Source organism: Hydra vulgaris, chromosome 01 (genome assembly GCF_038396675.1).
Source record: "Hydra vulgaris chromosome 01, alternate assembly HydraT2T_AEP".
Lineage (NCBI taxonomy): Eukaryota > Metazoa > Cnidaria > Hydrozoa > Anthoathecata > Hydridae > Hydra > Hydra vulgaris.
In genome coordinates, this window is record NC_088920.1 from 68993308 (window position 1) to 69010661 (window position 17354).

The 17354-nt window shown below is 26.4% G+C and overlaps 1 protein-coding gene and 1 long non-coding RNA gene across 2 annotated transcripts; both read left to right on the top strand.

The window, feature by feature from the left end:
- The first annotated feature begins 145 nt into the window (after positions 1 to 145).
- On the top strand, positions 146 to 17066 carry LOC136074956 (uncharacterized). The gene is made up of 3 exons (XR_010635595.1): positions 146 to 230; positions 10363 to 10409; positions 16840 to 17066. It is a non-coding gene; the product is annotated as an uncharacterized LOC136074956 (long non-coding RNA).
- On the top strand, positions 6579 to 8886 carry LOC136075557 (uncharacterized). Its single transcript, XM_065789036.1, has 2 exons — positions 6579 to 6803; positions 7287 to 8886. Exon 2 carries the CDS (start codon positions 7415 to 7417, stop codon positions 8849 to 8851), a length of 1437 nt encoding a protein of 478 aa, XP_065645108.1. The 5' UTR covers positions 6579 to 6803; positions 7287 to 7414; the 3' UTR covers positions 8852 to 8886.
- Positions 17067 to 17354: the final 288 nt, after the last annotated feature.

Genomic DNA, 17354 nt, shown 5'->3' on the forward strand with positions numbered 1-17354 from the left:
CTATGGTTTTTCTTTCAATAATTTCTTTAATAAATATTTTAAATTCTATGAGTTAATTTCTATGAGTTATAACGTGAAGATTTCTATGGAAACACATTAGTTTTACGGTTTACAGAAATACTTACTAATTTTACAATCTACAAAACATTTACTAATTTTACGGTCTACAGAAACATTAGTTAATTTCACGGTCTGCAGAACTTATTAATTTTAAATTATTATTAAACACGGTATAGTTTTGTTTACGAATTTTTTATGTAAAAACTTTCACATTCAACTTTACCATTATTACTTTTTAATTATTTTTAATTCAAAGATTTAAAGCTATAGTATAATGACTAAGGTATGAAATAAATAAAATATTAAATTTAAACGGAATCATTGTATTGAATAAATGTTGGCATCAGCTGATACCAATATCCATTAAACAAAGAGTTTTATTTTGCATCAAATATGCTTAAGTTAGTGGCTCATATAGAAAGAATACTCAATTTAAAAAAAAAATTCTTAATTTTTTTAATAAACCATTTGATTCAAAATTTATAATTCTTTCAGAAAATATATACACTTTGCATAATATACTTACTAATATTACCTTACTTAAGCTTTTTTATTGATCAGTTTCATTTTTTTGCTAATAATTTCTATACAGCGGAGAAAATAGAATTAGCCTCACCTTTATTTTTTGTTCTAATTTAACAAAAATTGCAGGTAAACAATTATGAAATCTACTTTATTTCTTGTTACTTCTACTACAACTAAAAAGTTTATAAATTGGTATGCTTAATTAATTCCAAATGGAAAAAAAAATTAAAAATATTCAATTTGTGGAGAAAATAGAATTAGCCTCATTAGCGTTATATACAAAAAATAAAGAAAATATTTTGTTTTTTCGCTCATTTAGTATTTAGTATAGCTTCCTGAATTTTTAATGACTTCAAATATGCGGTTTGACAAACTAGTCACAAGATTTTGGATAGTTTCTATAGATATTTCATTCCAAGCTTCTCTGATACGAGTTTTCAGCTCCAAAGTGCATTCAAATTGCTTACCATTTTCATAAACCTTTCTAGAAAGTATTCCCCATAGATTTTCAATTGGGTTAAGGTCTGGACTACGTGCGGGCCATTCCATTACGTGAATATTTTTTTCTCTAAACCAAGCTTTTGTAAGCTTTGAATTATGGATAGTAGCATTATCTTGTTGGAAAGTGAAAGTTTCACCCATCAATTCCTCACCATGTTCAAATAAACTTATTTCTAATAAGTCAATGTAGTCCTGTGAATTCATTTTTGTTGAAATCCATGCCAGTGGAAGTTTTCCAGCAAAGGAAAAAGCCCCCCAAACCATAACATTTCCACCCCCAAAGTTACGACTCATCCGAGTTTCTTTCTCTTTTCGAAGATCGTGCCAGTAATATTGATAGCCATCAGGACCATCTAGATTGAACTTTTTTTCATCATTGAAGAGAACTTGATGCCACTCTTCTTGCCAAGACATGTGTTCTTTCGCAAATTGTAATCTAACTTTTTTATGACGAGCAGTAAGTTTTGGTTTTGGTTTACGCTTTTTCCAAACTGTGTTTGGATCTTCATGTAAGATTTGTCTCACACGTTGAACAGATACAGGTAATTGTAAATCAGCACGAATTTGAGATGCAGTCATGTGCTGAGCAGCAGCACGACGTACAATAACTCGTTAAGTACGATTATCAATTTTACGTTTGCCACCACTTCCCTTATAGGCTCCATAATTAACGCCAATCTTGAAGTAATTGTTAACCACTTTTGGAGATCTTTTAATTTTCTTTGCAATTTCCCGATTAGATAAGCCTGTATCTTTGTATGCTTTGATTACTGCTAATTCTTCATTCGTTAAACGCTTACCACGTCCCATTTCAAATAAAGGTATCAAAAACCAAATGTTAAAAACTTTATGAGCACTGATTTCACAGTCTTTGTTTAACTTACAAATAATAATAAAAAACTAACTCACAAATGCGTATCACCAGATCAAAATATACAAGTAAACTGAAAATAATTATTGATGAGGCTAATTCTATTTGTTACCGCAAATATCAAGTATTATACATTTTATGGTTTTATCAAATGTTCCGCAATTTAATTATGCTATATTATAATCTAAAAAGTTGTTGTTTGTAACAGTAATTATATGTGTGTGGATACAAAAGTTGTACCGCACAAACTTGTTTACAGATTTACAAAATATTGGATCAGCACATGGTGAGGCTAATTCTATTTTCTCCGCTGTATATCGGAAAACTTTGGTGATGGTTTTCATAACTTTTTAATTTTATTATTTTTTTGAACTTCAAAACATGATATCTCGAGATTAAGAAAAGCTTTTTGGCTGAAATTTTTAGCGTATGTTCCTTAATCATTATAATTTCAGATGTACTAAAATGATCAACTAAGAATAGTTTTATCAATTTTTATAACACAAAACCGATTTTTTATTATGTATAAATTTGTGATTCTTTTAAATAGTGTGTCCCGTTTTTTATATTTTAATTATTTTTTCATTCTTTTAGTAGAAATGAATGAAAATAATGTAATAAAGCTATAACCAAAAAGTATTTGAGTTTAAACCAAAATTAATCAGAAAACATTGTTTTGATTTTTTTTAATTTGCGCTTTTTACCTCTGATTTTGTTGAAAGTTGCCTAAAATATAAATTATTTACAGTTTTTTTCGATGAAATTTGAGTTTCTTATATCATCAAAAATACAATAAAATATATATGAACCGTTGCAATTTATTCTATTAAAATTTTTTTTTTTTTATATGAGCCACCTTAACGCATTGAGCATATTTGGTGCGAATTAAAAAAAGCAAGTGAAAAAATTTTATTAGAATGCATATATATACCACCAAGTGCAACAGCAGAATTAAATAATCAGATAAATGATGTTATATATGAAGCAAAAAAAGTAGTGAGTCAAAATGAAGTTAATTGTCTTCTAATTAATGGAGATTTTAATTTGCTTAAAATAAACAAACAAGTTTTAGTGAACTTTTTTATGGAAAAACATGTAAAAACAGATTTTATTGCAACGTTAAATGATTTTTTAAAATTTTAAATGATCATTAAACTAACTTTTCAACTAAGCGAGATTAATAAAGAAATCGTTTTAGAATTAATTACAACCAATAAAAACAATAGAATTCCTGAAATAAAACACTTTTTTAAGGGTTTCGATTAGAGGTCAAAGAAGAGGTGTTAATATATCCTATTAACATATGATTTTATTGTGAATAACACTTTTCAATCAAATCTAGTCTATAGAAGTACTTAATACAGAAAATCATATTTCTCAACAATCTTAGGGTCTAATAATAAAGTTGATTGAAATTCATTATTTCTAAATAAAATTTCCAATGAATGTCATAAATTGTTTTTTAAAATCTATAATGAATCAGTTGCAAACTTTGTGACATCAATAAATGGCTATCAAAAGAAATTAAGAAAATAACTTACTACCAAATAAATACAATATTTATCATTAAATAAATCAAACATTATAAAGAAACTGTATATAGTACAACGTAAAAAGTGTTAAAAAACTTATTAATTCTGCAGTGTATGCATAAGGGTGTATATGCCAATTTTTTTTTTGTAAATATAAATAACTTTCAATATACATCGAAATTTACATTAAAATTATATACCGATGAGAGTAAATTAGTTGCTTCAACTAACAACGGATCAGAGAGATTAAAGTTTAAAAATTAAATTTTTTCTATTTTACAGAAAAAATATCATTTTTAAGACGTATTGTGTAACTGTTTCTATTTAGTAATGAGCAGGTTATGATGTATGTGTTTCAATAAAAAAGTAAATAAAAAGTTAAACGCTTCGGAAAATAATTCACCTAAAAACAAAACTTAAACTAAAGAAATTTTGATTTGTTCAAGAATGTTCTATGACCAATAAAGGAGTGTTCGTGTACATCTTTGAAGAGTATCTATTCATAATTTTTGTATTTAATAAAACATTAATACTATTTATTTCCAAAGATATTATTTTAAATAGCATTCAAATTTGTTGCTGATATCCAGAAAGATGCAACCTTTTTAGGGCAACATCAACTAATACCTCTAACGAAAATATTTTTTTGATAAATTGAAACAACTTCTTGTAAGATTACAAACAGCTGTAAAGGAAAATCTGATTTTTAATCTTTATAAAACTGGTTACAGAGCAAGATCCACTTCCTTTACACATTACTAATAAAAATAATTTCTTCACTACCAGTATAAAATGTGAATAGATAACTAAACTTGATATTATTAAAGCAATTACTGAACTTAAACTCGCAAATCATGTGGATATAACGACATTTCCACTAATATAGCTATTTTAGTATCAGCATTTGAAAATACTATATTCTCTTAAAAACTTAAATCAACCAAAGTTAACCCGCTGTATTCAAAAAAGATAATTGTAAAAATATCTTTAATTACCTCACTATTTTCTCTTCTCCTAAGTGTTTTTAAAAATATTTGAGAGAATATCTTTTAATGAAGTTAATAATTAATTTACAACAAATATGTTATCATACAAAAATCAGTTTAAATTTTTAAATATTCCTCTACTAAACATGCTATTGTTACACTTTCAAAAAATTTCTTTGAATAGTGACGAATTGGTATTAGAAGTATTTATTTATCTTTCTAAAGTTTTTGATACGTTTTTGATAAGTTTTTGATAAGTTTTTGATTTTGATGAAAATAAAATATTACGGTATAATAGGCACAAAATATAATTGGATCCTAGCTATTTATCTAATAGAAAGCAATATGTAATACTTGAAAGTCAGTGTAAGCTTCCCAAAAGACAAATACAATCATGTATCTAGATATTTTCTTGATAAAAACCACCAAGAATGCTTTAATTCAATTTGCTACATAGTAAGCTTTTAAATTTTTTAAGCACTTTTTGTTTTTAGGGCATAGCGTTTGCATATACATTTTTCTAAATTTTTTATAAAGAAAAACATACGCACAACTAAATAAAAACCTTTAAAACTACGCTATTAAAGCCTAAAAACTGAAACTTCAATGTTAAATTATGATTTAATTAGTTAGGCAGATAACACTTCTTGGTAATTTAGCAAATGAGGCACTCAAAACTGTGTTTTTATTTAACAAATGTATTATTTAGGTGTTTTTCTATTCAAAAGTGTTTTATACCTTTTTATATTTTATATGTAGTATAAGTAATTTTGCAATTGTAGCATAGTAGTTATGCAATTGTATGCATACATAGCATAAGTAATTATGCAATTTTGCAAATGTAGTATAAGTAATTTAGCAATTGTAAAACCAAAATTTATAATCAAAGTGAGAAATATACCTTTTATTGCAGAGAAACCAAATTGAAAGGCAGAAACAAAAGTCTAGAAAAAAAAAAAAAATAAATAAAAAGTTCAGAATCAATAAGCAGTGCCAAATTATTGAAAACTTTTAATTGTAAAAAATTTTGTTTATGATATGAACATGATTTTTTTCATGTTCATATTATAAACACAGTTAAGTGACTAATATTCATCGATAAATTTTATAGACAATAGAAAACTTATATTCATCGATAAATTTAAGTTTCATAGTAATATCTCTCAGCGTTCAAAAATTATGACAATATAAAAATTGCAACCCCCTCAAATTGAGGGGCGTTTAAACTTTATATGGTCATAATTTTTGAAAGCTAAAATATATTACTTTTAAAATTTTTTTATTTGAAATTTAAAATTTATCGATGAATATAAGTCTAGTTAAAAATAGTACAAAAAATGTTCATCAACTTGGCTCCCATATATCAGTGAATTTTTTTTCTTCAAAAGTATACCAACCTGGGTCTGAAAAGAGCCAGAATTTTATAGAGATTTCAAAATTCATAATTTTTTCTACTGAAACATTAAAATAATAGTATTGCAAACAAAATGTTATAAAAAAACGACCTTTTCAATTTTAGTTTATAATTGTTGTTTTTTGCATATAAGTCAAGCAACTCGTTATTATTTGAATTCATCATTATTTCTGAAATCTATATGAAATTTTGGTTCTTTTGAGGTCCAGGTTAATATACCTTTGAAAAAAAAATTCACTGATATATGGGAGCAAATGTGTAATCAAGGGTCATGGAGGATGAACTTTTTCAAAAACTAAATAAAACCAATGAGTTTTTAGTTACTATAAAACCATAGTTCATCTGTTCTTTACATCGAAAACTGGATATATATATACATATATATATATATATATATATATATATATATATATATATATATATATATATATATATATATATATATATATATATATATATATATATATATATATATATATATATATATATATATATATATATATATATATATATATATATATATATATATATATATATATATATCGTCCCCTCAGTATTATCTTGTTCTATCTACAAATTTTTTTTTTTGCAAAAACCAATTTTTATTGTTTAAAAAAGTATAATGTATTATTTCCACTTATCAGTAAATTATTACCTTCTCTGCTTCGTCAAGATTTATTCAATTTGACTTTGTTCTAATTACAATTTTACGTATTTTGTTAGTTTTATCTTATTCTATTTCACTTTTTTAAAACATTTTAGTATTATAATGTTCTAATGCCCAAATCTGCAAATCAATGTTGTAGCGCAAGTCACGTGACTTTTTATTTTGATATTTTCAAAATGTCGTCAAGTAAGTTTATTGGTTTAGTTACAAAAGAAACAATTGACTTTGAATTACTTAATACCGACTCGTAAGTAGTTTCTATTACTATGGTAATTTTAAAACTTGAAAATAAAAAGGAAAATTTTATTTTTCCGATAATTGGATTCCATTTTATGTTCTTTTAACGATAAAATAGTCAACTAATATATCGTGCATTATCAACTATTATATAAATATCGTGCATTAAAGGGTTAAAATAACTTAAGACTAGCTCTCATACACAGTACTAGTAGTTAACTAACTATAAATCTATATGTATAACTATATATATATAACTATATGTATAACTATATATATTGTGCCTTTAAATAACTATATATATATATTGTGCAAAGTCTTTAAGTAAGACTAAATTCTTTATATTATTTATTTCCTAACTGTAAAAAAATAACTTATATTACCCTGCTAATTACGATGCTTATGAAATTCCAATTGTCATTAATTTTTGATTTTTTTTTAATATTATGTTGTTTTTAAATGTAGCTAAAGTTTATACTTTTTATTTCTACAGTGTCGATTCAAGTTTCCACAATAAGCTACTACATACGGATTTAGAAATAGTTGTGCCAATAGAGCAACTCTCGACAAAAAAAAAAGTTGGACGTAAAAGAACCAGAAATCCAGATAGCTGGAAATGCAATGTCAATAAAAAAAGGACACTTTTCTAGTGAAAATACAACACGTATTGTGAAAAAAACTAAACGAACACTTGCAATTTCATCGAGGCGGCAATACTCATTTGCCTACTTTTTTCACCTGGCAGGGATTCCCATCAGAGTTTGCAAACCTTTCTTTTTAAACACTCTTGACATAAGCCAACAAAGAATTTCATATTTTTATAAACATTTCCAAACAGATACAAACACGCCTACCCCAAGAAAACAAGGTAAACATACAAAAAAGAAAATTCCTGACGCGGTCAGAGATGGCGTTAGGAAACACATATATAGTATTCCGGTTATAGACTCGCACTATTGCCGTGCTAATACAAATAGAAAATACTTTGAGTCTGAATTGTCTATTGGTCGACTGTATGAGCTTTACCAAGACTTTTGTCAGCAAAAACGATTTCAACCGGCTAAAAAGCACTTATACTCTGAAATTTTTTTAACTGAGTTCAATATTTCTTTCCAGCAAAGAAAAAAAGATAGGTGTGATAAGTGTGAAATTTTTAAAATCAAAAGTGCTGAAGGTATTTTAAGTGATTGTGAACGGGCTCAGCATCTAAGTCATATTGAACAAAAAGAAGATGCACGCGAAGAGCGCAATAAAGACAGACAGTCAGAACATCCTGTTCTCTGTTTTGATTTACAAAATGTTTTAACAGTTCCCAAAGCTGAGATATCCAACTTCTTTTATCTTAGGAAGCTGTCTGTTTATAACATGACAGCACATCTTTCTTTAGATAAAGATGTTTATTGTTGTATCTGGTCTGAAAGCCAATCTGGCAGAGCCGGAAATGATTTGGCATCTGCAATCCTACGAATTTTAGAATCTGTGCTTACCACCCATCCACAACTTAAGAACCTCATTTTATGGTCAGATTCTTGCGTTCCGCAAAATAGAAACAGTATTATGAGCACGGCAATAAAGCATTTTTTAAATGCTCATCCTGATGTTGAATCTATCACTCAAAAGTTTTCTGCAAGCGGACATGGCTGTGTTCAAGAGGTTGATGCGGTTCATAGCAGCATTGACCAAAAATTAAAAAAAACTGAGGTATACAGTCCACTGGGTCTGATCAGAATACTAAAGTCTGTTAGGAGACAGAAACCTTTCAATATCCTGCAGATGAAAGATGTTGATTTTTTAAATATTCAAGCTGGAGCTAAAAGCTATAACTTTACCAAAGTGCCCTTTACTCAAGTAAAGCAATTAAAATACTATTCCAATCATCCTTTTACTGTTTCATTTAAAACAAAACATGCAGACGGCTTCACCTCAGTTTTTGCAGGTGCCCAATCATTAAGAAAAAAGAAATCTACAGCATATCCCATAACTGCACCAAAACTGTCAATTCAGACCAAAAAAAGCCACTTACTTTCAAAAGAAAAGAATGAAGATATTAAAAAATGATGCCCTACATGCCTGAGATTGATAGAAATTATATGGCAACTCTTTGTGTTTAGTAATTCATGTGCATCTCCCATGTACTTTTCTTAACTATTTTTATGTCTTAATATAATTGTTTCATGAAAAAAAAAATGTTTTACTTGAACACAACCAAATAATGTCTAAAACAGGGGTGGATCCAGGTTATTGTCCTAGGGGGGAGGGGGTTATATGACCAAAAAAAATGATTTTTTCAGCTAAAACCACTGTTTCATTTGATCATTTTTCTAACTAAGTTCAATAATTCTTTCCGGCAAAGAAAAAAAGATAGATGTAATTAGTGTAAATTTTTTAAAATCAAAAGTGCTGAAGGTACTTTAAATGATTGTGAACGGGCTCAGCATCTAAGTCATATTGAACAAAAATAAGATGCACGCGAAGAGCGTAAAAAATGCTTATAAATTAGTTTACTAATAAATATATTAAATGTTTATATAACTAACTTTTTTTTGCCAAAAATTCAAATGTTGCAAAATAATATTTTGTATTTTTTTTTTTTTTTTAATTTCTATCAATAATATTTTGAAGATTGATAATTCTTAAGATGGGGGGGGGGGGGGAGGGGGATACTCCCATCTTTGTATCCGTCCTTGGTAAGAAATACATTCAAAACATTCACCAAATAAGACATTTGTGCATGTTTGGACAAACTATAATTTAAAAAACCCAAAGAAATTGACATAGAACATTATACAACTTTTGTATTTTGTAAAGTTTGTCAGTAATTTGTTCTCAAAAGTCAAAAATCATTTTTTTAAACACTAAATACACAATAATTTTCTAAAAATGGTTTATAAGGGTATTATATATTGACCTTGACAATTTTATAATAACAAAATTTGGTGCAAAGTTTATTTTGAACATTTTTAGGGCTTTTGAAAATTCAAATGCCTTTTTTTCAAAACCATAGTTTAGCGACATAGAACAAGATAATACTGAGGGGACGATATATATATATGTATATATTTATATATATATATATATATATATATATATATATATATATATATATATATATATATATATATATATATATATATATATATATATATATATATATATATATATATATATATATATATATATATATATATATATATATATATATATATATATATACTTCTCAGTTCAAGAAAAAGTAACAAAGTGCTAATTTTTTTATTATTTTGCTTTTTTTAATTATTTATTCTAGTAGTTCTTAATAATATAAACTGAATAATATTAGCTGAACAAATAACAATTTTTATGATGAGTTTTAAACTACTTCTTATAACGTAGACATACCAATAACATATTAGAATAGTTTATTTATAAACGTACCTAAAATTGTTTATTGCATTTTTTTATGTTTTTATGTTTTAGTTTATTGCTTATGTTTTTTGCCTGCTAGCTTTGAACACATGTCCACGGAATTGATTATTTTGTAAACATTTGAAATTGGTTTATTGCTAAACAATATGATCTTTTCTTTTTAGGTGATCTACAACACCGTGTTTTGTAATACGTTGGCCAGCATTTTTTGGTATATTAGATTTGCTATATTTTTTGACATGAGATTTTCTCTTGACAAAAAGGCTTTATCTCATTTCTCTTTTTTTTTATATATATTTAATGTAATGCGTTTACTTATTGAACCACGAAGCTGCTGTAGCTGGTTCAGAAGATAAAGCTTAAGAATTTTTTTTTTCTTACATTTTGCCGTACATATAACATTTAAAAGCTTCGTAAGTTAAAGGTGTAATATTTACAAGTTTCGCAAGTCAAAATATATAACGGAATTTATATTTAAAATTGTACGGACAGGACTTCAAGAAGATCGTAATGATCTTATCACGAGGACCTTACAATGTGATGGGTATATATTATGATTATGGTAAATATAATTATAATTATTAATTAATTAAGTACAACTTTACTTTAATATTCTTTAAATTAAAACAAATAAAATTTATTGTTTGTAATGGCGTTGAAGGCGCTGGTTGATTAAACACTTTTGAAATAACTAATGCCTGTTGATTAATTTTTTTGCTGCGTGGAAATAATTCCGTTTATTAAAAACCAGCAAGAGCGTGCAAATGTATAAATCACTTGCCACTCCCATACGTCTGTTTGAATAACGGACAAAAGCTTTCTTTCTTCTTTATTTTTTCTAAATAACTTAAATGCATGCACAATCATTAACTCTGTTTGTTGCGGCAGTACGGCTGTTGATTATGATCTCTTGAAGCTTGCATTCTTGTTATTCTTGCGAGTTATTAGAGTTGAGAATGGAATGCCATATTTGAATGCAGCTTTTCTGATAGAAGTTTTTTTTCATTCACAAAATCTAACTCAGCTTTTATATCTTTTTTATTGCACAGTTTTTTATTAGTTGACATCCTGAAAGTGAATAATTTATAAATATTATTTATTTATTTTTGTTTATTAACTTTTTATAGGAAGAAACCAAACTAACACATGAGAAAAACTAATCATTAAATTCACATAGGTGAAATAAATTTAAAAATCCATAATAATACGTAATAAAAATATTTAAAATAAAATATGCGAATGATCGGTTTTACCAAAAAAAAAATTGGAGGGTAATATTTTTTTATTATTTTGTCTTATTTTATACTATATCAGGTCGTCTACATCATGTGATCTATATCAGTAGAAAATGAAAAAATAAAATTTAATCGGTATTAAAGTTAAATTTTCTACAAGATATGGGGTAAAAATTTTTGAAACAAAATTTGGTTTCCAAGTTCGCAATTAATACTTATAATTTGGTTCACCGAGTTCAACGCAAATAAAATTAAAAATCAAACATTTACCCTTTTCAACTTTTATAAAAATAAAATGACTGAATGAGTAATTTAAATTTTATTTAGAAATATTTAATCTAGAGGAGGTGATTTTTATTCCGATAGGGTTTTTTTTTTTTTTTTTTTTAATATTCTCTCTCTCTCAATATAATCTTTTTAAATATTAATAAAATCTTATCTCCTCTCTTTCCGAGGAGTTTTTGACCTGATGTGTTCCATAGAGTAACTAGACGTTTGAAAAAAAATTTTCTCAGGATACTTTGATTTAACATGTTAGCATTTCACAAATTTATTAATTATACTTTGCGTTTTTACGTCATAGCGCTTTACGTCATTCCTTATGATTCAAATGCTTTAAATTTCTTTTTTTTTTTTTAAAATGGAAACGTTAGTTATTTATTCATAAATTATTGAGTAATATGATTTATTATTAAAAACAAATTAATATTTATAAAAATAAACAAATATTTTTAATGGTTTAAATAACAACTACGTTGAACTACTTTGATGAACTAGGTACCCAGTAATGTGGTAATCTAGGTTATCATGGACTACTAATTTTATACAATAGATACAAACAGAGTTCCAAGATATTAAAAAATATATACAACAATTTCGAAAATTTTTTTTGAACATTAGGGAGAAGTTTCTAATTTCAGTTACCATAAACAACTTTGTACATTTAGTGATTTTTTTTATGTTTTTGAGCTATATGTTTGGTTACACATTTTTTAACTTTTTTAAAAATTTTAATGTTTCTTTTTTAAAGGTGTAAAATAATGGTTTATAGGTGATCTTGATAAATACCAGTGAAACACGAGTTACAACAGTTTAGTAAACTAGTTTTACTAAACTTTAGTTTTACTAAAAGCTAAATGCTACGAGTCAATTGCTCAAGTGCCTTTACAAGCCAATTTGTTTCTGTATTACAATTTCCTTTTCACATAAAAACGGTTATCAAATATTGTTTTCAAGTTCTGGTGGTAGTTCTGTTGTATTAACTTTAGGCACATGAAAAATAATGGTCTACCATTATCAGCTATATTAATAGATATTTGGCACTTTACAAAATGTGCTTCCAATTACAAAGAAAGCATTCAATTAAAGAAACAAAATTACTCATGATTATGAGTGCAAGGGAAAAAATGATTTTAATCAGTTAACTATTTTTTTTAGTAAAAATAATTAGATACAACGAGAATACACGTATCTAAAACAATTAACATAAGAAAAAATAAATAATGAAACACCATAATGGAAACACCAAATGCTTTTCATGCAGTGGTTCACAACTTCATTGAAGTCATTTTAAGCATGCTTCATAAAAAATTAAATGTTTAGTGAACTATCGAAACTATTATTGAGATTTTAAAAAACCACAATTTTTTGAAACAATTTAAGAAAACAACAATTTAAGAAAACAACAATTTTTGAATCAATTTCAAAAAGTTGCTAGTTTAAAAAAATTTATGAATTTTGTAAAAACGTTTATGCTGATGTGCCAATATCAGGATTAACGTGTAACATAGTCTAGAATATATATATATATATATATATATATATATATATATATATATATATATATATATATATATATACATCGTCATCAAAAATTAGGCAGCCATGACTTTGTCAGAATGTAGCGCAATTTACTCATTCAATAGTAGTATGCAACAGCTCTCGTTTTGATAGAATTTAGCTGTTTAAATTTATTTAATAAGAGACCATGAAATAGCAAAAAGATACAACACAACAAGATGTTTTATATCTTTTTTTTTTTCATGGTCAGATCTACAATTCTCCAAGTATGAACGACTAGTTTCTGATACCAACTTTTTATTCTTAAATTCTTCCAGATTTTGAATTTGAGAACTCGAGAAACAGTTGACTAACTTTGGTTAGATTAGAAATAGATTCTAGACGATGATCCAGCATTAACAAAATTCTTTCATGGTTGATTTGTTTTTTTTTGACAGCATTTTAAATAAATATCTTTCAAGTAAATTTTTATTTATGTTTTTTGTGAAAATAATTTACTGAGCTTTGTTTATGTTTAAAAAGTTATGCAATATTTGGGACGTTTGAAAAATGTTTGAAAAAGCATGGGAAATTTTTTTCGAAATATAATTGTATTTGAATTTGAAGTTCATATACAAATATTCAAAAATAAGTATTGCCTTTTTTATTATAATGTATTATAATTATAATATACTAATTTCTAGTTATAAATAATTCAAATTGAAATATTTTTGCATTTTTTAAATTTTCAATATAATCTTTATTTTAATTAGGTTTAACTCTTACTTTTGGGTAGATAAATGCAATTTCTTATTTACTAAATTAGTCAACATAGTTACAAACTGATGTAACTAAAAAAGTCAACATAGTTACAACATGATTTAACTAAAAATATTTTATTAGATTGACCATCATGAATAGAAATCAAAAATAGGAATCGATAATTTATTGACAAAACGTTCCAAATCATTGAAGTTGAATTATAAAAATAAATACACAGAAATCTTGTATAAACAATTTTTTACATTTAAAAATATTCTTTTAGTTTAATTTGATTCAAATTGGCTTGATTTTGATTGAACCTGGATTTTATTTTTTATTTTTACTTAACTATAAATAAAATGTTTTCGAATAGTTACTGATTAATTATTAAACGAAGTTTCACCTCAAATCAAAAAACAAGAGTCACCTCAAATCAAGAAATATAAAACATAAAAAAAATGTGTAAACTAATCAAAAACAATACTAAAGTTCATTTAAATTTAAATAATTTCATGACGTTGTTTTATAAGCTAATGCACAACTCCCTCAGCTAAACAAACAAAAATAATTCCTAATGTTAATCGTCTGAAATTATACTAAGTAATATTTTCAGGACTTTTTTTAAAAATGTTTATAAACAATATTTTTATACAAACATATTTTATTTTTTATTATTTTTTTTTTTCTCGTTATTCTATTATTGCAGTTTTATTAAATTTTGTTGTAGCTAATCGTTAACTTAAATTATTTAAGGGTCGTCCATAAATTACGTCACACTCTAGTGAGGTAGGGGGGAGAGGTTAGCGGTTTTGTTACGACTTATACTGGAATTGTTACTAAAGAGTTACGATCTTGTGACAAGGAAGGGGAGGAGGATTTCATAAACGGTTTAAAATTGCGTATTATTTTATTTATATTTGCTTACGAAACTTTTAAAATAAAAAAAATTGTAAAATGTGTATTAATAACAAAATAACAATATTTTTTTGAAGTGAATTAGTGGTCATTTATCATGATTATTTCTATCAGCATCGTTGTTATTTTCTCATTTATAAAATGAAAAAACTCTTGTTGCTGATGTTGAGGCAGAGGAGTAATTGCTAGGCGAGTTGAACGTTTTTTATTTCATAGTCAACAGATTCTCTATCAGATTCTTATTTATTTCATTAAGAAATAGTTTAAATTCTTGTTTACTTTTATTAAGTTTTTCGATTTTCCAAGTTACTGTTACTGCAAATGTCTTCTAACGTCAATTGAACAAATTGAATAACATATTGTTGCAAAAAAGATCAGAAATTGCAAGTACCAAATTCCTCTTGCATAACAACGCTCGGCAACACATTTCAAGTGCTGTGAAGGATATGCGGTTGCAGTTCTGCTGCTCTTCTGCGCCCAGCGTATTCATTAAATATTGCTGCTTTTAATTATCATTTATTCAGATTGATACACATGATTTGGCTGATACACAGTTTTGAAATGTTAGAGTGCGAGAATGGGTCAATGATTGGATTGGGTATAATTCTTTTAACACTGTATCACTATGTTAACATAATGTTGGGAGAAAACTGACGAAAATAGCAGCCAGAGCGCAGTTGTTAGTGTTTGGGCACAAAACCAAGGGGTTCATCAAACGATGTGGCTTTCGCCAGATAAGCAACATTGGAAAGAAAGTAGGCGTGGACTTCCTATGGTTAATAATCTTTTGTGGTGTTCTGCAACAAAACCGTTTTGAATTTTCAGGACACCTTAATAATAGAAAAAAAAAAAAAATAAGATGAAAAAATGGTGGAAAATACTTTTACTGATATATATTGTACCAGTTTGTCTTAATAAACAACTTTTTTAACTAAAAAAATGATCAAAGCTAGCCCAAAAACCTTATATATAAAACACTTTCATCCATTTCAAAAAAGCCTAGATTGAATTTTAGCATTGTTATTGGCTACTATATATCGTAGCTTTGTCGTTAGATACTTATCGTAGCTTTGTCGTTAGATACATATCGTAGCTTTGTCGTTAGATACATATCGTAGCTTTGTCGTTAGCTACATATCGTAGCTTTGTCGTTAGATACATATCGTAGCTTTGTCGTTAGCTACATATCGTAGCTTTGTCGTTAGATACATATCGTAGCTTTGTCGTTAGATACATATCGTAGCTTTGTCGTTAGATACATATCGTAGCTTTGTCGTTAGCTACATATCGTAGCTTTGTCGTTAGATACATATCGTAGCTTTGTCGTTAGATACATATCGTAGCTTTGTCGTTAGATACATATCGTAGCTTTGTCGTTAGGTTTGTTCCTTGAGTAGAAATTTCTACCTTTTTCACACAATGAAAAAGGTAGAAATTTCTACTCAAGGAAGGATATGTGATATACTCTTAATAAAGTCTAATTTTTTACTTTTTAAGGTAGTAAAATATTTCTTAAAGGTAGGAAATTGTGTAACAAATCATTTTTTTTAATATAATTTTTACCTTAAAAGGTAGGAAATTATATTAAAAACACCTACTAAGGGTATATCACTTATCTTACCCTAAAGTAGAAATTTCTACTCTTTTTTTTTCGTTATGTGTGTACATAACAATAATTCTGAATAAAGAAATATATAGATATAAGTACATACATATTACGGATTATTAGTTATCGATTTTTAAACCAATATATTGATATCTACATATCGCAGGTTTGTAAACTTGCTAAGACATAAATTTAAATCATGACATAAACAGAAATCTGACTTTTAATGTATTAATGTATAGTCAGTTTAGCTGTCTGCAACTATAGTAAATAAGTTAATAAAATTTATTAATAATAATGGTATAATAGTTTATGGAATAAATATGAATATCATTATTTTAAAGATGAACACGTGATCAACCTTCTAAAGATGACTACATGATCAACATTCTATAGATGACCACGTGATAAAAAAAAACATGCAAAAGTTTCAACAACCATATCAATTACATGGTTATATTCGAAAAAAAGCTGTCAAAGAATTCTCGACATTTTCAACAAATAGTTAAAAAAAATGAGGCCATAAAACTCTTGCCAAGGTTAAAATCTAAACACACATTAAAGCATTAGTAATGACATAGCTGCTTTTATTAGATTATTTTAATACTTAAAAAGCGTTAAATTTTCTGATTTTTTTTTAAGAAATAAGTTATTATTTATTCAAAGAACAAAGAAATTTAAAAAATTGCTAACAACCTTGCACTTAATTTTTAAACTAATGTTTATAATGTTTATAATTTTAACTTAAGAAGACTTTGTAAAAATATAAAAATCTATTGGCAATAATTAATTTAATTTTTTTGTGTTTTCAAGCTTTAAGATTGCGTTAAGAAATAGCACTTTACAAGAACATAAAAAT

Excerpts from the sequence above, each read along its gene's own strand:
- LOC136075557 (XM_065789036.1), top strand. The coding sequence starts at position 7,415 with ATGTCAATAAAAAAAGGACACTTTTCTAGTGAAAATACAACACGTATT.